Source organism: Plectropomus leopardus, chromosome 17 (genome assembly GCF_008729295.1).
Source record: "Plectropomus leopardus isolate mb chromosome 17, YSFRI_Pleo_2.0, whole genome shotgun sequence".
In the NCBI taxonomy this organism is placed as follows: Eukaryota; Metazoa; Chordata; class Actinopteri; order Perciformes; family Serranidae; genus Plectropomus; species Plectropomus leopardus.
The window spans coordinates 18,603,693-18,626,653 of record NC_056479.1 but is presented as its reverse complement, the minus strand read 5'-3'; the positions used below and the strand labels follow the sequence as shown (position 1 = coordinate 18,626,653).

At 41.5% G+C, this 22,961-nt stretch overlaps 1 protein-coding gene across 2 annotated transcripts in view; it reads right to left on the bottom strand.

The window, feature by feature from the left end:
• Positions 1–6,399: 6,399 nt before the first annotated feature.
• prkar1b (protein kinase, cAMP-dependent, regulatory, type I, beta) overlaps positions 6,400–22,961 on the bottom strand; it is an 81,670-nt gene continuing 65,108 nt past the window's right edge. For both annotated transcript variants that reach the window (XM_042504863.1, XM_042504864.1), the window contains 4 exons: positions 21,840–21,900; positions 18,979–19,100; positions 8,061–8,142; positions 6,400–7,299 (listed from right to left, as the gene is read on the bottom strand). In XM_042504863.1, the coding sequence (XP_042360797.1) occupies positions 7,127–7,299; positions 8,061–8,142; positions 18,979–19,100; positions 21,840–21,900 (438 nt within the window). In that variant the 3' untranslated portion in view covers positions 6,400–7,126. The remainder of the gene's footprint in view (positions 7,300–8,060; positions 8,143–18,978; positions 19,101–21,839; positions 21,901–22,961) is intronic.

Below are 22,961 nucleotides of genomic sequence, written 5' to 3'. Positions count from 1 at the left end.
AAGAAAAGGAGCATCCTGGGTTGAAATGTCATTAATCTAAGACAATACAATTTTATCACACATTTTCAATCTTTATTAACCAAGAAAACACATTTGTGGGTTTTTTTTGTTGCTTATGCAGCCATCTTGCTAAAACTTTCTCACAACATTTGGGAGATTTGAAATGTGCCTAGTCAGTTAAGGCTCAAAAAAGGAGCTGTCGGCCTGTGTGAGAACGCAAATCTTCGAATCAGTTGAATCAGACATTAAACAGACTTTACCCTACCAGCTCCAGAGTAAAAGTTATGTAAGGGCCGATTGAGTATGAAAAAAGCAGTTAATTGTCTGCAGAATTCACTGCAAGCAAGTGGGTGTGTGGATGTGAATTTCCAAATGAATTTCCACAGCTTGTGGAAAACCAGAAAACAACCGGGTAAAGAAAAATGGTCATGTACACAAAGACAACAACAAAACTGTCTAACTGCAGAGACAATAAGATTTAAGAACTTCTGTCAGTACAGACTGACCCCGAAATGACAAACTAATTCATCAGTTATTATCAATTACGAACCAGTAATGTGACCTTGGTGTACTCCATGCCATGTCCTGCCTCCTACACGCTCTGTACACCATCCCTCACCTAAACCAAACCAAAATTTCCATTCAGTGAGAACACATCTGAAATAGACAACCTCCTGTTGTGTGCAACGTGTTAAATGACTGGACCTAATTCTTTGGACATCGTCCGAAGTTAATATGAGAAAACGGTTCAGGAATGTTACACAATTACGATGCTAAATTGTTACTCCATAACCATGACTGACCACCAAATTACTCTGTCGTCACTTTGCAGAGGGACCGCTGTTTGACTGAGCCGGACCTTGTGATGATCTCCTGACCCAATTTTTGACCCTCCTTTTCCCCCTGACACCCCCTCTCATCCCTAACCCTTCAATCCCATCAGCCTCACCACTGCTCAATCACCTGTGACCAGGCCTGGGCGGTGACCTTTGACCCGAGAAGGTCACGATTAGAGCTGAAAATCCGAGCAGCGGAATCGGGGACCAGGCAGAGATGAGATACCCCCGGACTGAGAGTTTCGACCTAGCCAGGCTGAACAGTCAGGTCGCCACACCCAATATATGTAGACAAGAAAAGAGCTGCGTATCAAAGGCTCTGGTCATTAGCGCAGGCAGTTGGGGGTTGATTTTTTTTTCCACCAGGGTGTAGGGATCATGGAGGAGGGAGAAGGCAGCAAGAATCAATAGAGGTTGTAGTCCAGTGTTGGCAGGCATTTTAATTAGCCTGGATCCCCCCCAGACAAGGGATAGAGAGATTGCGGCTATGGGAACTCAGAGTAGCAGAGGACGACAGGAAACAAAAGAGAGAGAATCGGGGAGAAAGAGAGAGAGAGGGGGAGTGAGGGTCGCACGCCCAGGGGCTACGCTCACTGTGCCAAATCTAAATATGCAGCACCAAATAAAACATCCTCTCATGAGATCATGGGTGGCTGTGTCTGGTTATAGGATGCAACAAATACACACACAAGCACACACACACACACATACCAAATCACTCCCAGCCATCTTATCTTGTAAATTTTTGGCAAGCTTTATATAAAACTGGGAATTTGTAGGGAAGAAGGAGCCATCCTGTAAATAAGGAGGCAAAATGTTCCCATGCTGGGATAAATTCTTTAAAATGTATCTCAGTGGTTCTCAGTGGACTTCACTGACTTCAGAAATCCAAAGGAAAAAACCAAAGGAAAGTATATTAGAGGTCAGTGCAGCTGGCGCAGCAGTTTTTCACATTCCTCCTCCTGCATGTTCATCGCCTCCTCCGCCTCCGTCTTTATCCTTTGCATCCTTTTTGTTTCCTCCTTCTACTCCTCCCAACCAGCTCACCAAGTCTGGCCTCTTATTTGTTTGGACAACAAAATGCACAGGAGTCTTGCACCCAACATACTCCACTGTGGGAGTAGCTGGAAGTTGTAGTAGAGCCAAGCTGCAGCAATAAATAGAGGAGAATATGGTGCAGTTAGGGTCATTTATCCCCCTGAGTCCCTGCTACTGTTGCTTTCCTCCTCTCGTGGACCATTTCTGTTTTGTGCTGTATGTGTGAAGAGAGGCACAGTGTGAAAACTCTGCATGAGTATGCTGTGCTGGCTGTGAACAAAACATGGAAAAACATGTTTGCAATCTGACAGCCCCTCTGCTAGGTTCCTCTGCAGACTTGATGAGCTCAATCAGCATCATTGGACACACCTGAGCTCAGTGAGCTCCAAGCCCAAAAGACAGAGCAGCAGCAGTCAGTCTTTGGCTGGCAGACTTCCTCACAACACTGTTGCTTTCTTTGTTTTTGCTGCACAACACCCCTACAGAACATTGTCACTGATCTACTCTCTTCACTGCTGACTCTACAGATTTCACCTAACCATTTACGCAGTTTCTTTGACTTATTTTGATTAATTTTAGTTACGAAATCATTTTATTTGCTAATTTACGCCTGTGTCTTCCTCTTTTTGTTCAGTCTAAGAGCTGGGTTGTGCAAGTATTTATGACAAGAACTACAAAAAGACAATTTGTAGGCTTGAGGCATTTAAGTAATTTCTACCGCTGCTTTGCTTAGTGGCACACAAAACTGAAAATGATCAATTTCCACCATATGAAATGACCCACATCACCCATTGTGGGGCCCATAGAGCACCACTAAAGACTTCTGCCAGTTGAGCAACTAACTTTGGTTTTGGCCCCCCGCAAATCTGAATAAGGAAAAAAAGATTTACTTGAGGCTTTTTTAGACTTTAAAAATGTTATCAGACCAAATGGATCAAATCCCAATAGTAAAACGAGTCATTACATGGGTGTTGTGACACAGAAAAATGTATGCACTGACTTACAGACATCTCTTTTACGATGTAAGTGTGCAAGAAAAAGTCATTTTGGACTCAATGGCATCACATAACAGATCTGGCCATTGTATAACCACTTTTGGCCACAATGTGAAATTGGCTTCGAAACCTGGTGTTGTTCCAGGGGGCTTGGTCCACCCGAGTGTCATATTTCCATCACCGCCAGATGAAGCTGATTGGAGCTGGACCGACTGCTGCAGAGCCATTTGTCCCGGGAGAGGATGCTGATTTTAACCATTCTCACACAAAAAAGCTAAATTAATCCACATCAGCCACAACAGTGAGTGTTGTCCAAGCAATCCCTGCAATCCCTCTTCATGTCAAAGTGAATAAAACGGAGAGGCTTTAACCATTTCATCAGGAAGTATTATGACAACAAAAAAAGTCCTTTTTAAATTAGTTGCTGTTGACCGTCTGAGTGTTGACGGCTGAGCTTCTCCTAACCAGATGATCATGTTGCTTTGTGGAAGTGCAGTTACCTGAACTGATGTTAGCTGGTGAAATGTTTTTTGGCCTCAGTGTTACATTCACAGTGGGACCACAGGAGCTCAATGGCTGATTAAGAGACTATGAAGCATAAAAGACCCAAACACAGAATGGAGTGACTTAAATTAAAAGTTGGTAAAAGAGTGTGTGAAAGGTGCGTGTGTGCGTGCGTGCATGCATGTGTTTGGTTGGCACAGTGTCATTGTACAAAGGCTTCATCTTCTGGTTCATGGGACAGTGCCAAGTTTTGTCCTCAGCTGGCCCACCCAGGATGGCCCAGTAGTGGCCCTGACTAATCAGGCACTCTTAACACATACACACACACACAGACTCGGGTCAGCTCAGGTTGATTTTTCGTTCTGATGTTACCAGTGTTATCAAAAAGGCTTTCTCTGGGAGATGTTGATTGAACAAAAGATCAGCTTTTTTTTTTTGCTTTGTTTTGTTTTGTTTTTGTGAATGGAGTCAATCTATCAACACAAGCTCCCTCCACTGATGACGCTTGGTCGTCATGGAGATGTATCTGTTGACTGAGCTCAGTACCTGTTATGATTGCATCTACAATTATCTGTCTCAAGCTGTATGTTTAGGATGATTAAAACATCAGTTGTATCCTCTTCAAAGATGCGTTGTTTTTCTAGCATGTCTCCAAAAACTGAGACAATTCTTGTTGAATAATGTTATGGGGGTCTGTGTTTAATAACAGCAAAAATATATTAAAAAAATCTGTTTGCAAACTCTCACAAAAATCTTGCAGTATAATCCAAGTGTCATCTGTCCAGTCGTATGCTGTAGCGTTGCCCGCTGTGGCTTTTGGATCGGTCCTATACCTTGGGAGACCCAACCCAGGGAACTGGACTTTCCTGTTGTTTCATTTTCCTGTTTCACGTTGGAATCTGCAAAGATGTGCATTAATAATTATTACAAACTTTCTTTTTTGTCCGTGGTGCAGCACCTGGGTTCAAACCACAACTGTTATACGTACCTGCCAAACACATGCATTTTTGCTGACTGTGTGAACGGATGTTTTGATATAGTTTGGCTGCTGTTAAATGATCCCTTTTACTCTGGTTCATCAAGAATTTTTGCTGTATTTGGATTCTTTGTTCATTATGGTGGCATGCAAGAAAAACAAAGTTTATTTAAAAAATTCAACGCAACATGGTATGGGTCATTGACATACAAATTAACAATTTGTTGGTGAAGTATGCAGAAAAATATCTTAATCTAAGTGACAGTTTAGTGTTAATTATGTTCACAAGGAGAGAAAAGATCAAATAACGCACAACAATAAAGTGTGTAAAAAAATGTTCTGATATTCCTGGTTATATGCCATGTCTTCGTACCGACAATAAAACCACTAATCCTTGCAGATGGAAGCCTAATTCTTGTTTCACTGAGCTACAAACCCCAAACGTTTTGTGAGTTCATGGGTGTGTGTGTGTCGGGAGAAGGGTACTAAACTCAATGTTGGCGAGTTGGGGGTGCATTCCTCAGTTGATTTAGTGGGCATTAAGATGAAGAGGAATGTGTCAAAGCTGCGGAGACTTTAGTCCACTGTGGTGTAAACTGGCTGGGAGGAGCACTGGGGCTTTCTGACAGCTCAGACTGACGGATGACTGACACTCAGCTTAATGTGAGAAGGATGGAGAGCAGGGTAGAGTGGAGGGAGGATGAGCTGGGGAGGAGGTACCTGTTAAAGAAATGTGAAAGGTGTGATTGAAGAGGACAGTTTGCACTTCGGAGAAAGACACAGGAGATTAATGGAGATATTAGTTTAGGGGGGGAGGCAGAGTGTGGGCACCAGATGACATAAAGGGAAAGAGAGCGAACTAAGTCAAGTCAGGAGAGGAGGAGAGGATGCCAGAAGTGGGGATAAGCGAAAGGGGAAAAATGTGAAATAGAGTCACATTCACACAGGGACAAGGAGGGGCTGAGAAAAATAACGACTCAAATCAAAGGGATTTCAGAAGCTTATCTTTATTTGCTCAAGATGGTTTGATAGTTGAAAGAAAGACATACGGAGAGAGAGAATATAGAAAGATTTCTTTCATAAGGTCCCATTTTATACAACATCAGTCGCTGGGTCGGTTGTGCAAGTTTTACAGATTACAGTAGATCAAAGGAAAGCAACACAAGTATATTTTTTCATTCTTTTATATATTTATAACATAGAAGTCATGTCCTAAAAACAGCTAACTCAAACTTCATTATTGACCCAACGTTCAAACTCTAAAGTGGTGCAAAAGCTTTCATCTAGCAATTTAACATAGAACAAAATGAGTTTAAACATGACGTGCGTGAGTGTGTGTGTGTGTGCGTGTGTATGTTTGTGTGTAGAGGATTCATATAGTCCTGAGACAGTGTAAGCATGTCAGACTGTGTTAGTGTGTGTGTGGACTGCTAACACTACAGCTGCTTTGGGATCCCACAGTTCAGACTGAATCACATCAGGGGATATTGGGACAAAGAGGATTTCTTGAGAAAAGAAGAAGCTTGTTAGTTAATTTGGTGGCTTCATATTGAAATCAACTGACTTTAACCCTTCAAAACCTGAGCAAACTGGCTTGATTTCTTTCGAAAACACTGGAAGAAGGCATAGAGCAATGATAGCAAGAAATGAGTAAAAAAAAAAGTACAAGAAAATCAACTGAAATTTTGTTTTAAAGAATAAATAAATAAATAAAATAATACTAATACTATTTATTACTGTTACTACAATTACTACTCAGTCCAATAATAATGATAATAATAATAAAACAAGGAAAGGACCTGGAAAAAGTATTTAAATTTTTAAACAATTTTAAATATATAATTATGCTGATTATAAGTACAATATTTCCCTAGCTTTTTTTTCTTTTTTTCCCTAGACATTTTTCCCTGGCTTTTTAAAAAATAATTTTCTGACTCTCTTTATTTCTTACAATTAGTGGAACATTTCTTGCCATGGTGCTTACTGCCTTTTTCTCTATGTTTTTGAGAGAAACCACACCAATTTGCTCAGAGTTCAAAAGTCTAAATACTTGTGAAAGGTGTCTGAAAGCAACACAAGAAAACTGATGCCGCTCCAGGTTTCAAAGGGCTAATTTACCCCCCCAACTGATAACAGCATTAATTTACACTTAAAGCACTAAAAATAAAACAGCCAAGAATTTATTTTTCTTCAAACCTCTACAGCTACGTTTTAGGGGGAAGCGATGTCTGTGTAGTGCGGGTCTGATTTGGCCTAGAAATGGCACCGCGCACATCCAGACATGAAAAAAAAAGGCAAACAACAGCCAGCGAAAAAAGAAATGTGTGCTCACTTTCTCCCGCTGTATGTAAACATGACTTTACTTCCTCCTTATTTCCTGAATTCACCCCATCCTTCATAAATTCATGAAAGTGCAAACGCCATTCTTTGACAGTCGAGAAGCATGCATTATATACAGTCTCCACACTGTATATATGACTCATTTACAGTGTGTAACGAGTTGAATGATCTCCGTCCTCGCTCCGATTTTTTCACCCCTGCATGTTGGTTTTGACATAAAGCTACATGACAGCACAGGCCAAGTCAAAGTGCACAAGATCAAAAGAAAAGAAACACGCAAAACGGAAAGAAAAAGGCAGGAAATGAGCGCCCTGTAGTTGTGGATGTTAAAACCCATGTCCTTTACCCCCGCATCCTCACCTCATCCCTCCCACAGACCCAAACCCTGATGCTGATGCTGCCCACCCCTGCTGGTGGGGCCCAGAGGGGCCGACGTGTCACACAGTGAGGGAGATGAAGCTGTTGTATCTCTGGATGTTCCTCTTGAGGATCTCTGAGCACGGCCCCAGCACACGCTCAAAGCGGGGCCTGTCCAGCTTCACACACTTGAGCGGACCGCGGGCGACTACGGTGGCTGCCCTGGGACGGTTCAACAGCAGGGCGATTTCACCTGCAGGAGGAGGAGGGAGAGAGGGCTATCAAAATCAAATGTTTGAAAACTTTGAAACCTGGATTGACATCAATTCTCTTGTGCTGCATCCAGACACCTTTCACAAGCTGTTTGACCCTTTGGAAAACCAGCAAACTGGATTGATCACTCTCATAAACATGGCAATGGCTAGAAATGCCCCACAAATTGCAAGAAATTCGTAAACCTAAAAATTTGTTTCATAGAAAAATTATCCCCAAAAATGAAAAAAATGGAAAGAATGTCCAGAAAACTGTTTATTATAATTTTATATATAAAATTACATTAGAGAAAAAATATAATAAAATACATAAAATAAGTACACTAGAGATGATGATAATTAATCAAAGATTGATAAATTGGTCGTTAAAAAAATTTAATCGAAAATGGGACATTGTATGGGTCAAGGCTACGCTGTCAAATTCATGCAACATTGCTGTGATCTTTGATTGAGGAAAAATGCTTTTGGTTTTAGAAAAAGGCAAAGTTTTAATGTTTTTTCAAAAATGATTAATTGATTAATCAATCATTAATTTTTACCAACAATTGCTTAAGGACAGTGGTTACAATTTGCAACCCTAAAATACTTTTTTTTTAGGTCATTTTCTTGTTTTGTTTTGTTTGGGGGTTTTAACAAAAATCAAACAAATTTGCTGAGTTTTTGAAAGGTTAAACCAGCTATGTTTTTAACTTTGTGTTTCCTGTCAAACTGTGAAGGGAAAAGGCTTCATCAGCCCACTTACCAAAGTAGTCGGAGGGTCCGAGGCGTCCAACCTCCACGTACTCCTCGTTGTCAGACCTGCGCTGCAGAACAGAAGCTATTCCCTGGAGACAGAGAAGAAGAGGAAAGTTGGAGGAAAGAAAAGACAGACAAAAGATAGAGCAGGATGAGAGGGAGAAAAAAGAAGAAAGGGGGTCGGGTGAAGAGGGGAGAAATGGAGGAAAGGAGGGGTGGGAGAGAAATGGAGGTTATTTAGCGAGGGGCTGAAAATCGTCAGGAGGATTAAGCCGAGGAAAAATTCCTTTCTTCATAAGAACACAGGTGCACGGGATTTAGCCCGCTTTTCTGTGGGATGCACACCTGTTTTGTAGCACGGGTATGAAGCATATATTCCAACAGGGTGCTTGATACAAAATCTGATTTGTTCTGCTTGATTTCCTCCAGAGTGTAATAAATACAAACATCTAAGCCAGGGATGTAAATTTATACGGCCTGCGGGCCAGAACCAGTCCGCCAAAGGGTCCAATCCATCCCTCTGGATGACAAGTCATCAAAAGCAGAGCCTGACCAAAATTTATCACCGAAAAATTAAAAAGTAAATACCACTAAATTGTGAAGAAAACATTTTTATTCTTTGATTTTTTGGGGGTTGCTGAAAAAATACAAATTAAATAGATATTTCCTGGCAATTACTGGTACATTTCAGTTAAGGGCATCTTTTACTTTTTATACAAAAATTAAGCATTTTTTATTGTATAAGTTTAGCAATATTTCAAAGTAAAAGTCCCACATTTCTATCTTGATATTACTTTAAATCTAAAAATTGAGGCACAATAAAAGAATCATTCCTGACTGAATAACGACAAATATTTGAGTTCAGGGGATTTCAACCTACATCCGTACTGAAAATATAGCATTTTTATTGTATCAAAGATTGTTAAACTTTAAAATATCCAATGGTTTTACCAGTCCGGCTCACTTGACATCAAATTGGGTTGTATGTGGCACCCGAACTAAAATGAGTTTGACACCCCTGATCTAAGTCCTGTTGGAAACCAAACTGACTCCTCAGTGTCTCCATCACATAATCCCCTTTCTCAGCATTCACCCACAAAATGGAAACAACGGTATTTTTCAAGATCTGAGACCTCCAATACAGTCTCCCTAAATGACCCCAAAACACCCCAAATCTTGCTCCGATAACATGTCGCTAACCCACATAGCCTAATTGTGCATTTGCAGACAGACACACATCCAGGCAACAAGGAACACAGATGGACTCAGGGCGAAACACAAACTCGCACGCTAATGCACACACACACATGCAGTGAGAAAATCAGCAGCTGATGTCTGCTGGACAGACTGACTGGACTCCACGACCAATCTCGATACGCATATTACCATCACCCTGCTGGTTGCTGTTGTGCGAGTGAGTGTGTGAGTCATCTAAAAAGTATAACGCAGGAAATTTGATTTCCGCTCGCTCTGCCCAACAGATGATAACACTTCATGCTGTCATATCTTGCAGCTGTTGACAAACTTTGTGTGTGTGAATGAATATTTATCTTTGCATATGAGTGTTTGCAGCCCCGTATGCCCACATTAACATGTAACACTTTCTCACAAGCGCGGCTGTTTGAGTGTGATGGAGCATAAGTTTGGCATGCATATGTTTCAACAGAGGTACAATATGTTTTAAATGTCCATGTCTAGACATTTACATGCACTCAAGTTCAGCTGTTAATTGGTAACAGGTAAGAAATCAGTGGGGGAACTTCCCAGCTTGTCTTGGACCGTGTCGTAAAACAGACTTGACCGTTCCAGCACCCTCCCTCTAATCCGTCTCTGCTCTCTCTGCTCCATCTGCTGACCAGGATAATAATGCTAAATATGAATATAATGAGCTTTAATGAGAACCCCAAAATGGGCAGCTCTTGACTGCGGGCACACAAAGGTGAGACTGTATTTCAGTGAAAGGGATATGTGTGTGACTAAGTGAGTTTGCGCTTGAAATGGACTGTGGAGAAGTGGGCAAGGTGGAAGTGATAATGTAGCCGAGAGTGTTGGAAACTGACTGACACGTTATTGTAGAGTCACTCTCTACAAAGTGAAAACCTCCAGGGCTAAAATAAATGAAGCAAATGCAGAAGTGCCAAAAACTGCAGTTCCTCAAATGGCCACTTGGGGCTGGCTCCAGAAGCAAGTAAATCCGCATAAACATCTATGTTATAATGCCCAACGTTACAGCAGAAATAAAAATGTTTTAAGTCAGAATTTTTAGATAAAGCACCCAATTAAATGTTAATAAGGCTTTAAGTTGCACATATTTAACTCTCTGAACCCTTGATCTACAGCAATTTTATTGTGCTGCGTTCAGACGCCTCTTACAAGCTATTCAACCCTTTGAAACCTAAGCAGATTGGTTTGATTTCTTTCTTAAATATAGGGGAAAACAGTCAATGACCAACTTGGCAAGGAAAGTCCCACAAATTGCACGAAATGAGTAAAAGATGACAAGAAAATGAAGAGATACACAAAGAACAGTTAAAGACTATTAGAGTAAGTTGTGAGTGTTATTTGGACAGTGTGTACTGTGTGGTTTCAATAGATTTAGCTCGATTTGACGAGCTCGACAGGCGGCGAGGTTTGAGGCCAAGTTCCCGATCACTTGTTGACTGCATGAAATTTGTCTGATTAGGCCAAGTGATTAAAGATTAGCCAGTCTCAGTAGCTGAACTGATGGCCCAGTTCAGTTATCTGAACCAATCTGAGCACGAGACTGAAGGCGGGAGTCAGGTTTTTGCTGCTCTGGGTCCTAATGCTGCTCCAGACTGCTGCCTCACTCCTCATAAGCATGCAGCAGAAGCGGCAGCAGCAGGAAAAAAGGCTGGTGGTTCACAGTTTGTTTTTGTGGTTGACTAAAATGCTGCTATGCTGACCAGTGAGCCTTTTTGGTGCATACTGGATGGCATTAAAGTTGCAATGTGAACACAGCATGAGGAAGAAGACGGTTACTAGACTGCAGCAAATACAGTCTAAATGGCATGGAGATAGAGGGAAATTTAGACACCCCCATCGGACTGATTCAAGTTGTTATGAAGTTTTTGCTAATCCAAAAAAACTTCTGTTTTCATTCATTTAAGAGTCATTTTAACTCATTATGATGATAATATTAAACCACAATATTTTCTGAGACAGTTATCGTATTGTGAAAGACTCATACTGTTGCTACCCTAATTAATATTAACAATAATAATAATAATACATTTTTTTATGGATCGCTTTACACCATGCTCAAAGAAGCTAATTATGAACTAGACAAGTCTCTAATTCACACATATCTGATGTTTTTGGCATTCGACACCTCAGCCGAATGCAAGTTTTTGGAATACTTGGACTTTTTCCAGAGTTTCCATTCAATTTTTTTTTCAAAGCATGAATTGAAAATGTGCATAAAAACAGGAGGATGGAAATACCATCACAGATAGTTAACCACGATGACTGTTCATAGAGAAACAAAATCCCATAGAAATATACCCCGTCATCTGCAACATCGGCCATGTTTAATCCCACACTTAAACACTGCAGTAACCACATTTATTGAACTTCATCGCTTCACACCAAACTGGTGGTTTGAGTGCAGAAGGCGCATAACACAGTGAGATGTGAATGGAGCAAGAATGGAGGGGAAAGGGGCATCGAAGCTCTTGTGTTTATAACCACTTGATTCCTCTCCTTTCCATTCATGTCCAAACAAAGAAAGTGAGACAGTGCAGCACTGCCAAGTACAGTAGTTCATTCGTGAACGGGCCTCTCCCGGTGTGGTCCAGATAACCATCGCGTACTGTACCTCCCACCCAAGGGGCAGCGCTCTGCACCACAGATATTTCTTTTATAAACATCTAAGATCCTCCTCACCGCGCAGGGTGCGAAGAACTGGAAACAACACGAGATAGAGCAGCAGAAAAGGCAGAGAGAAAGGGAAGACAAACAGAAAGTATGAATGAATGAAGTCAAAGAGAAATGTGAGCCAATTAGAGCAGAAGGAAGAAATCATAACCACTGCTGCTTGCTGGTCAGATAACGCTCCTTCCAGAACTCAAACGCACATTCACTCTCGTAGGCATACCTAAACATACATACCACACGCAGAGCGTAGCAAGTCGGCTCGTGGTGACTTGTCTAAATGTAGCATCTTGCAGGAAGTAACAGTGAGAGAAAGAGAAAGACAGAGAGAGGCACAAGCAGAGATGGAGAAAGAAAGGTGATATCCTGAGTAGCCTGTTCACGAGGCCACCCAGCACCAGCGGTGTCTGCACCTTCTCATTCAAACATAAACACACTCACACACACACACACACACACACACACACACACAGAGGCCTAAGGGCTGCTTTTCAAAGAGAAAATGACAAAACTAGATATACCGCCATGCCGGTGTACCTCTGTGCACCAGTTAAGTTGCACTTACAGTTTACATCCGTCTGTGAAAACATGGATGCTTAACACACATAAGATCCTCACAATCAGCACAGTTTCAAGGTGGACACCCAAGGTTCCCGAGTTAAGGCAAAAGACATGTTTTTTTTTTACAAATTCACCATGACCTTCACCTTTGACCATTAGATTCTAATGAGTTCATAAATCCAAGTAAACATTTGTGCCAAATTTTAGGAAACTCCCTCAAGGTCATCTCCAGATATTTAGGTAATTGAGAACAATGCAAGGTCACAGTGACCTTGACCTTTGACTACCAAATTCTTAATCAGCAAGTCCACTCACGTTTGTGCCAAATCTGAAGAAATTCCCTCAAGTTGTTCTTGAGTAGTCCTGTCCACAAACTGAGACTGACGAGGTCAAAGTGACCTTCATCTTTGACCTTCGAGCTCCAACATCTAATCGATTTATCCTTGAGTCCAAGTGAACATTTGTGCTAAATATGAAAAAGTTACCTTGATGATGTTTTTAAAATATTGTAGTCAGGCGGGGTCACAGGAACCTTGACCTTTGACCTATGACAAGCATAATCTAATCAGTTTATCATTGAATCCAAATGACTGAATGAATTCAAAGAAATTCCCTTGAGGTGTTCTTGAGATATTGTGTTCACAAGAATGTGTCGGACAGACAGAAATATGGACAGACAGGTGGACGGTAAAACCTGAAAACATAACGCCTCCAGCCTTGGCTATCGCCAGCGTGGAGGCATATAAAATTGTTTCACCCAATTAGGACCTGTTAATCTCTGCCTCTGCTCTTATTTCTGTGTGCTTGAACTAAAAAAATGTCTTCATTCATTAACTTCATTGATCTTGAGTCTATAAAAGTGTGTGTTGAGCTCCATTAGCTAAATTGCAGTTCAGCGCATACATGTAGGTTACAGTAAAAGGAGATATATTGTAGACAACCTGCAGAAGATTTGCCTTCTGTGTGACCCTCAGGGACCCTTTAGATCCCCTCAGTGTGATTGCTTTTGTGCTGGGTCAAAGGACAACAAAGAGACATGTTGAGTTGCTGTTCAGATTGATGATGGGAGGAGATGAGAATGAATGCATTCGCAGAGAGAATGGCACGAGGAAGAACAACCCTCAACGGACTCAATTTTCTCAATTTTACTCATATGACTTACACTTGAGTAAGACTCGAGTCATGAGTCTGATTGGCTACACTTCAAAATCAAAAAAGATTTGTAATTCCAATGTGACATTAACACTAATGACTCAAGACTTCAAGATGAAAAATATGACCGACATTTAAACTTTTCACCGTGTCAATGTACAGAGGAGTCTGATGAGGGATTTACAAACTGTGACTTTGTCCTTTAACTCTGTTAAAAGGTTACAAATTAAGAAAAGTAAACCATGTAATAAGCAGCACTGAGCAGCCCTCATCTCACTGTTTTTTTTTTCAACATGTTTCAAAACTCTATTTGAATACTTTCAAATTCTCACTAATCCACTATTTTGCAAATATCCTAATATTCAAATTCTAATGCGGGTTGTTTAAACAGCATATGCCTTTTATAAATGTAGCATTTTGCGATTAAGAGGTTGGATATGTTGATAATATCCAGGTTTTAGGAGCATTCTTTGGACATATATCCAGCATGTTCAGAATTTGGGATTTTTACTGCAGTTTGCAACATGTGACCTCTTGTCTGTGAGGTCTGTGCATCGTCATGCATGCATCGTACACAAACCACCTATGCATGCTCAAAAGAAAAGTCCAAATTTCTGGTCAGAAGAGGGAACAAACCTACATTATGAAAGACTTATGTACAAATATCAAAATGACAACCTTTTCGAAGATGGTGGTTAAAGGAATGACACAGGGAGGCTGTGCTCACATGGTTTAACAAGCTGCAACAGGTGGAAAACCAAAAAAATCTTATTTTAATGCAAAGAAGCAAATTTGCTCAAGCAGCTCCAGCTGTTCCACTTTCCCATATTTTAACGTGATAAATGACACATTAGGGCGGGTAAATCAGAGTGTGCACAGCTGTATGTAAATGGGAAAATCACACTCATTAGCCATATAAACAGCTTAGAGCAGTATTGCCTTTGTCTGTAATATTTTGTGCATGTAACCAGAGTCACTGACATATTGTGACATGTTCAACAAGCTTTCTTGTCCCTCTTTCCCCCTCTGTTCATGTGCATAATTTTAGGCAGCAGTCATATTGGATGGATTATTTACAATAATACCTACTGACCAGGAAGAGACTCATAACGGCCTCATAGCGATACTAAGGAACTGCAAAGAGACACAAAACAACTACAAAAAGGCACAAAACGACCAAAAAGTCTGTGCATCGTGCTCCTTCGTAGGAGAGATGGTGGGGCCTTTTGGATGTTGGTGCCCAGGGGCCCATTGTCCTATAATATGCCTAAAAGAGTGTTGAGAACACGGTTGACAGGATGCTGGTCTTGAGTGTGTGAGCATGAGAAAGAAAGAGTGTGCATGTTGGGTGAGCAGATGCAAAAGCCCTGAAGAAAAGAGGAAATGGAGGAAAGCGAAGAAGGAGGGGAAGTGAGGGAAGGTGAGGCTGAGTCTTCACGGCCCCAGAGTTCTGTAAAGGCTTGTTTGTACAGTGTGAGAAAAAAAAATGTAAACATGTCACTTTTCATTAGGGCCCTATTCCTCCCGGGCAGGCAAAGAAAGTGATGCCTCTATACCTCCCTTTTGATAATCCTCCCCATCAGCAGCATGTAATTAGTGATTGTGGGGTTTTACTTTGGCTGATGCTCCGAAACCGCAGAAACAACAAAAGAGTAAGAAGAGACAGAGGAGGACAGAGGCGGTGGGAGTGAAAATGAGTTCTGAATGACTGAACTGACATCTCGCCCTGGTTTAGTCAAAAGAGATGTAGGTGTGAAGAATAAAGGAGAGGATGGTGTCGCAAAACCAACAAAATGATTCTCTCCCTGGGTTTTTTTTTCTTTGAAGTATTTCAAGGATATAAAGAGGGCCCTCGCATAAAACTAGGATGTCTATGCAGTAGAAAGACACAAATACTTTTGAAATTCGCACTACATGATCAGAGAAAAAGGACGCTTTTGCTCAAGAGATAGAAAACCTACAACTGCCAGAATGCATCGGACCAAAAAATGCTCCTGCTGGTGGGAAACGTGATGCGATGTCATCCATTCAGCACAAAGATGGTCGGCTGGATCTCACAGTCAAAACGGTAAACTAGAACATGCTTCTGAAAACATTTCGGGCGAGAAAAAAGCAAAGCTGTAACACGAACAGTATGGTGCCCATTTTCTGTGCATAAATTCTTGGCACTACAGCGAAACAGAGAATAAAAATACATTTCTGAAAACATTTTAGGTGAGAAATAGAAAGTGCAGTAGCATAATCTTGATTTTTATTTGGTCAGAACTGCCTAGTTTAACCATTTGATTGGATTTCACATTAAGTTTGAAGACACAGAGAGAGTGGCGGTTGTGTCTCTAATCAGCTGTATATTCTTGGTGTCTGCAGTTGGTGGCGGGAAATATGAAAATGCAGAAGTACAGTCTGTAGTTCACTCTGCTGGATGACACATTTTTACATCATTTGGGGGAGTTTCGCCGTGGTGGGAGGGGGGATATTACGGCACTGGTTAGATGGAGGGAAGTTTGCCACAGTTCATCTACACATACTACCCACATTATTTTGATACAAAGCCGGTTGAAAATCAGAGAAGTATCCCTTTAATCAACCTTTCTTTCCCTATGCCCTCCCTGCCCTCTTTGACTCATCCTCTCTCTCTCTCTCTCTCTCTCGTCTCCCTCCCGAGAGGCTGGGTCTCCTGACCCCGTGTGAAAGTCAGCAACACACATTCCACCACAGTCCACCCTGCTCTGGGAAAGTCAGGCCCTGCTGCACAAGCGACAGAGAGAGTAAGGAAGGGAGGGACTGAGAGAGAGAGAGAGAGAGCTTAGGGAAAATGGAAGATAGACAAAAGAAAGGGAAAAGGGATTAAAGAAAGAGACAAAAACTGCTGTTGGGTGAGGCTCTGTGTCTGCTGTGACAAACTCACATACTGGACTGAGCTGCCTGCCTACAAAGACTCCATCCCTGTCCCTCCTCCTTCTCTTCTTCCGGCTCCGTCTCCATCCTATAATCCCCCTGATTTTTCTGCTAATTTTGCCTTTCTCCTCTCTGGGATGTACAAGTCTCAGTTTGATGAGTCATGCATAGCTACGGCAACAGCTATAAATGTGTCCTAAACCCCAATTTGGTTCATTTTCTGCATGGTCAAACAGGCTTTTAAAGGATTTCTGCAGTTTCAAGAGGTTTCAGTTGGAGGCTTCAAACTTGACCAACACTGGTTGGATAATGTGAGGTGAACATCAGATATGTACAGTGCAGTCTATGAATGTTTTGACAGGGACATATGTGTTTTATGCTTTAGCTTATTTGATATGAAACACAAGTCTATGAATTTCAACTCTGAGCATTAAGGCCCAGAAACATCAAAATGACATCAAAGAACTAGTGGAGATGTAGGCTGACTGTTGTTTTGCCTTATGTCGCTTATGTCTCGGCAAAAAAGTTGTACTTGGACACAAGACACACACACTGTGTTCATTATTCTAAAAACCAGAATACTGATAGGACGGATTCAAGATGCTAATTAGCCAGTTGACCAACACAACCACATGCTGAAAGAGCAAAGGATATTTACTGTGAACTGACACATTTTTGGTGGAGACAGGAGAAGCTTTTTTTTACCTTTTTTTTTTCTTTAAAGGTTGATTTATAGTTTATATATAAAACCAGGCCCGAGCTGTTACACGACCAGAACTCTAGAGCGGTAAGTGAGAACTTTAAACATTTAAATCTCAAATTTAATGTGACCCAATACTTACAAACTGCGATGTTTAACTTTGAAAAGAGGAGGAACTAGGAGATTGAAAGCATAGATGAAAGAAGGATAAAGAGGAGGAGTGCTGTGCTGGAGGGGCACAGGTGGAGAGAAAGAATCACAGCCAGCCAAAAGACGGATAAGCAGCGATACATCACTCAGCACCTTTGATAAAATCCTCCTCCGACTTAACCGCACCTAACCGCTCCCATACACTGTAACCAATGCACTGCTCCCTAGAGCTGCTGTTAGACAGACAGAGCTACTGACAGAGCGACTAACCTTCAAGTAGGTCTGAGAATGAGAGGGGACAGGAGGACAAACGACAGCAGATTGGGCCCCCACCCCTTCAAGACACGGGGCCCTCTTGACTTGACCCTGGTGAAAGCTGTGTAAGTATGGAGTTAATCAAAAGTGTGTTAGGATGACAGGCAGGGGGCCCTTCATGAAGCTGCACTAGGGGCCCCTGCTCCACAAAGCCTGTAGTGTGTGGGGGGGGGTTCTTCACACAGGAGCCATGGTGGTGATCCGGGACAGGGGGACAACACCAGGTAGTCTGTCTGCTGGTGGAAATAAACCTCAGGGCCCACCAACATCCATACGTGATAATATGCACGTCAACCCCAGCTGGCCACCTGATGACACATACACGGTCTTGGGCCCCGTATGTCAGCACATACAGCTTAAAGGAAATGTGACAGTAAGAGAAAGTCACCACACATCCTGAATTACTACTATAACAGGCCGATGTAGCACTGAGACGGCATCCATTAGTTTGTTGGATCCTGTTTTGATGCCTTGAGTTTGGCATTTTGACCATCGCCATCTTGGTATTTAGGAACCAGAACTTACCATATTTGGATGAGAGGGTGGAGCTAACCCTAAGGGCCTGTGCGTAGCTAGCATTTTTTTCTCAGTGCCGGCGTCTTTTTACAGCTGTTCCCTGTGAGGAGCAGGTGTTTGCATCTGCATGTGGCCGCCTTACAGTCTATGGTTCACTGTGATAATGCTGATGGTAATTTTCACAAAACCACTAAAACAAAATGTACAAGAAAAATGAAATGTCTCAAGACTTTTAGGCCACCAAAATGTTGCAACTAAGCTTTCATGAATGAAAACATACTGAAAAAGTGGCAGATAGAATATGCCTATACTCTGTGAATCTGGGGTGCCATGGTTACGTTTCCTAAGCAACATTGTCGTTATGGAAGCAAATTGGAAACAGACAACACCCAGCTGTTATTAAAAGTCTCCATTTCCCTAGTTATGCATAAATGTAGGCTACCAAAACATTAAAACAAGTCAGTTATATAAAAATTCACCTCACATACAGTTGTCGTAAATGTTGAAATAACCTATAGCGACCAAAACGAAGTTGGGCATTTTAACATGAAGGTCTATGGGGACCGACTGGCTTCTGGAGCCAGCCTCGAATGGCCATTCAAGGAACTGCAGTTTTTGGCACTTAATGCATTGGCTTCATTTTGCGGAGGTTACAAGCGGTGACCTGGAGGTCACCGCTTGTAACACACGTACACTCACACACACTCACACACACACACACAGGCCTTCCCACAGACCTTACCTCTGTAATAATGAAGAAGTCATCCCCAGGTTCTCCCTGCACCACTATCTTCTCTCCATCCTCAAACTGAACGGGCTCCAGAGCATCAGCCACAGTCAGACGTTCCCACTTATCCAAAGACTCTGTGAATGGAAAATGCACAAAGATCAGTAAGAACAATGTTTTGTTTACACTGATGAATGTAACAGTACATGGATGCTCTATGTGTTTTTAATGTGCTCTGTGGTTTCAGAGGATGACTCTTGCTCAACTCCAGTAAACTGGTGGGAACGATAATTCCTACCTCTGGCTAATCCAGTCATTCATCAGGGACTGTTCCCTCTAAAATCCCCCCTGCCTCCTCCCTCCTCTAATGGAGCCTCATGGAGCTAAAACACCTTGAAACTAATTCCTGAATCTGTAAGACCTCAGCTCTACTGATTCTGGGATGTGGTGACAGAAAGCTGACCATACCGTAACATAGTCTTATCCCAAAGACGGTTGAACATCCTTGAGAGAGACGCTCGCTCAGGGCAAACATACATGAGAGCATATGCTTGGTGCTTGTAAAAGCACCTCATATTACCCCACATATTTTTATAGACAAAATTTTAATGAACTTTCTCTGACAAATTCTTGCCCGACCTGACAAGTGTTTTTCAAACAAACTCTATTTAGACATAATTTTAGCCAGCTAGCATAAATAAAAGGAGAGATGGAACAAAAACAAAAGCGTATATAAAGGTTAACAAAACATTTTCATAGATGTTAGAGTAATGTTACGTCAACAGCTACAGAAACTAAGTTTGTTGTTATGTTGCATTTCACAGACGGTTACGCACAGATGCCTGCTTTAACAATGTCAGTACACACAACAAATTCCAAAACTTTAAATGATTTTCAATAATCCCAATACTTTTCCAGGCCTGGTAAACGTGGTTGTGAAATTCTGGGAATTTTCCAGGTTTTCCATGACCTTGTGAAACCTGCCCGTGTGAAGTGTGATTCAGTTACAATTCAGGGACAAAACTTAGATTGGTACCAGTATTTAATAATAACTATTAAATTAACTTAAATATATGAAAAACTATTTATATTTAGTAATAAGTAACTTTGAAACTTGGAATAGATTTTTATTTCTGATCATTTTTTAAAATTCCTTTAAATTTACAAGGGGAACATTTGTGCAAAAACCTGTGATAGGATCTATCTTTTTCAGTTTTTGTTGATCCTGAGAGCCGGTGGCGACAGCTGTCTTTCCGACTGTTCAACCACATGTACAGTGACGTGGTTAGCCCCGGGATATTTCTAGAAGCTGTTGGTATTCACACAGAAACCAAAAACACAGACGGTCACACATCTTCACTGGGAAAAATGTTCCAACCAGAGGAGTTTTCAGCAACGCTGAATGATTGATATTTTTAGCAAGAGGACTCACTAATAACTAAATACCTCCATATGGGAGATTCACCAAATGAGCTCTTCCTTTTTTCACAATTCAGTAGATCACCGATGTCTTATCTTAACAGTCTATATATCTATAAGTGGAATGTGACCTATCTGCAGTGAAAACACTCCTTGTCTTTAGTTTTGTCTGGATAAAAGGATGATTCAGTGTTTTGATTTGACTAAGACGTGAGTTATAGGCGTAAACTTCAACAGAATCTCTTTGTCTGAGACTATTGTCTCCTGATGTGCTCAGTAACTGATCCCAGTGTGTGTGTGTGTGTAAATGTGTATGTTCTTAGGATTAACTAAGGTGAAGTCTGATCAGTTGAAGGTGTCCAGTGTCCGCTTCGGTGGGGCCGTGGTGTCTGCCGGCCCCAGATGGATGTCCTCTGTCTGGCTTGAAGCTAAAGGCAGCAGGTCCTATAGTAGTGATCCTTCACAGCCTGGCATGTAATACGATACACAAATGTGTCGACCAAAGAACCTACATTTCACGCTCTGCAGAGCCACTTGGATCACCTTGCTACACACATTACACACAGCACACGGGGAACTGGCCATTGGGATGTGTGACAAAGAGCATGTTGTTTTTCACCCCCCTTCACTCCTTCACATCAAGGGCTTGTACCCAATTTCGTGGCTATCTCAAAAATCAAAGACAAACAAAAACACTCCCGCCTCCTACCCCTCCTCCAATTCAAAGAGGTGGAGCGGAGAAGCAGAATGACAGAAAGAGGAATGAAGAGAGGAAAAGCACTTGGAAGAAGGAGGCGGGCTTTTGAATGCAGGCCTCGACAAGGCTGTCGAAAAGGGAGATGCAGAAGAAAGGAGGTGAATGAAAAGAGCGTAGATCTCACAGAGACGTTCTCCTAAGACCTGAATTGAGTGTATGTGTTTACTCAGCCAGCTAATAACTCTGTACAGGGGGCATGGCCTTACTCTATACACCACACACACACGATCAAGTGGAAGGGGATGAGATGTCAGTTCCAATTGCAACTCGTTTTCAGAGTCTGAATGAATCTCATTTGCCGTTCCTCCGATGGCCTGTGCAGGCTGGTGTTATCCAAATTCCAGTGGGGAAAAAGAGAGGCTTATCTTAACTCCCTATTCTTTAATTGTCCACACAGCGTCATTGCAGAGTGTGACTGGCTTTAGTATGAACAGTGCGAGAAGATTAGGACTGTACACACAGACCTTACTCAGCTGTGAGCCTGGTGTGACAACGTGCGCCTGTGTTTATGTGGGCTAATCTATATATGTTGCACTATGCAGATTTAACTGCCTGCACTCTGGACTCTCTGACCTGGTGTTTAAAATTAATGCGTAGCGTACACGTGCTAATTCTACACTACACCAAAATGCAGAAACAGTAAACACAAAGCCGGCATATTTATTACGAAATATTTTTTTAGACGTATTCAAAGATTTACCAAGGATGGAGACCTTGCTGAGGAACTCTTCATACATCTTTCTCTTCCTCAGTGTGCTGCCCTGGAAGACAAAAAGAGGAGAGACATTCACTGTTAGACACACTGAAGCTGCACTCTACAGTTATCTGCAAAATGATCAAAATGTTTTGGTTTCAACAATAGGAACTGATTTAAGGGTCCAGTGTGTAGGATTTCCTGGGAAATATTGGCAGAAAATGAAGATAATATCATAAGTGAGGTTTTTTTTTTTTGGTGTTGAATCACCTGAAAATAAGAATAATTGTGTTTCTGTTACCCGAGAATGAGGTGATTTTATCTACATATACGGGAGTGGGTCCTCATCCATAGAGTCCTCCATTTTTCTGCAGTAGCCCAGAACAGACAAACCAAACAGTGGCTTTCGATGGGCGCCATTCACATATTTACCGACCTCTAAATCTTACTCACCGATCCTTCAACTTAATTTTGCTGTTAAAACTTCCTTTGATTAAGTATGGTCTTGATTGCAGGACTTTTATGTGTTATTGGTTTTACTCCAACAAATGATCTAAATACTTTTAACAAATGATTCTAAAATGAACAACTTTGAATCATTTGGGGAGTTGCTACTGAGAGAGAACCTGGAAAAACTATACATGTTTGTGGTCAGATAGTTACTGTAAAATTTATAGTATCACAAACAACAGAAAGTGATACTGTTTTTGTAACTCAAACATTGTTTTCACAATAACAATGAAAAGATTTTTTCAGGACATATAATATTTTTTCATTTCACTGTCAATTTTATTTCATCAAAACTTCAACAAAATCAGTAGTGCCGCATTAAATAATAAATTATGGCGACATTCAAAGTAAAATCGCAGTACGGGGGCATTCTATTTAAAATGACAGTACAGGGACCAAGAGTGACGACGCAGTTCATTGGGTCACACTTAGGGACTAGTGTGGTAATTTTCATTATATGTGTGTGTGTGTGTGTGTGTGTGTATCTGTGTGTGTGTGTGGCCCACCCCACCCACCAGGCATGGGGACTTTCCCCTCTCTGCCTCTGCCATGAACATCAGGTGCTTCCTGACAAGTCCAGACCCAGAGGACCCCTTCCCTGAATGCATTTCTCCTTTT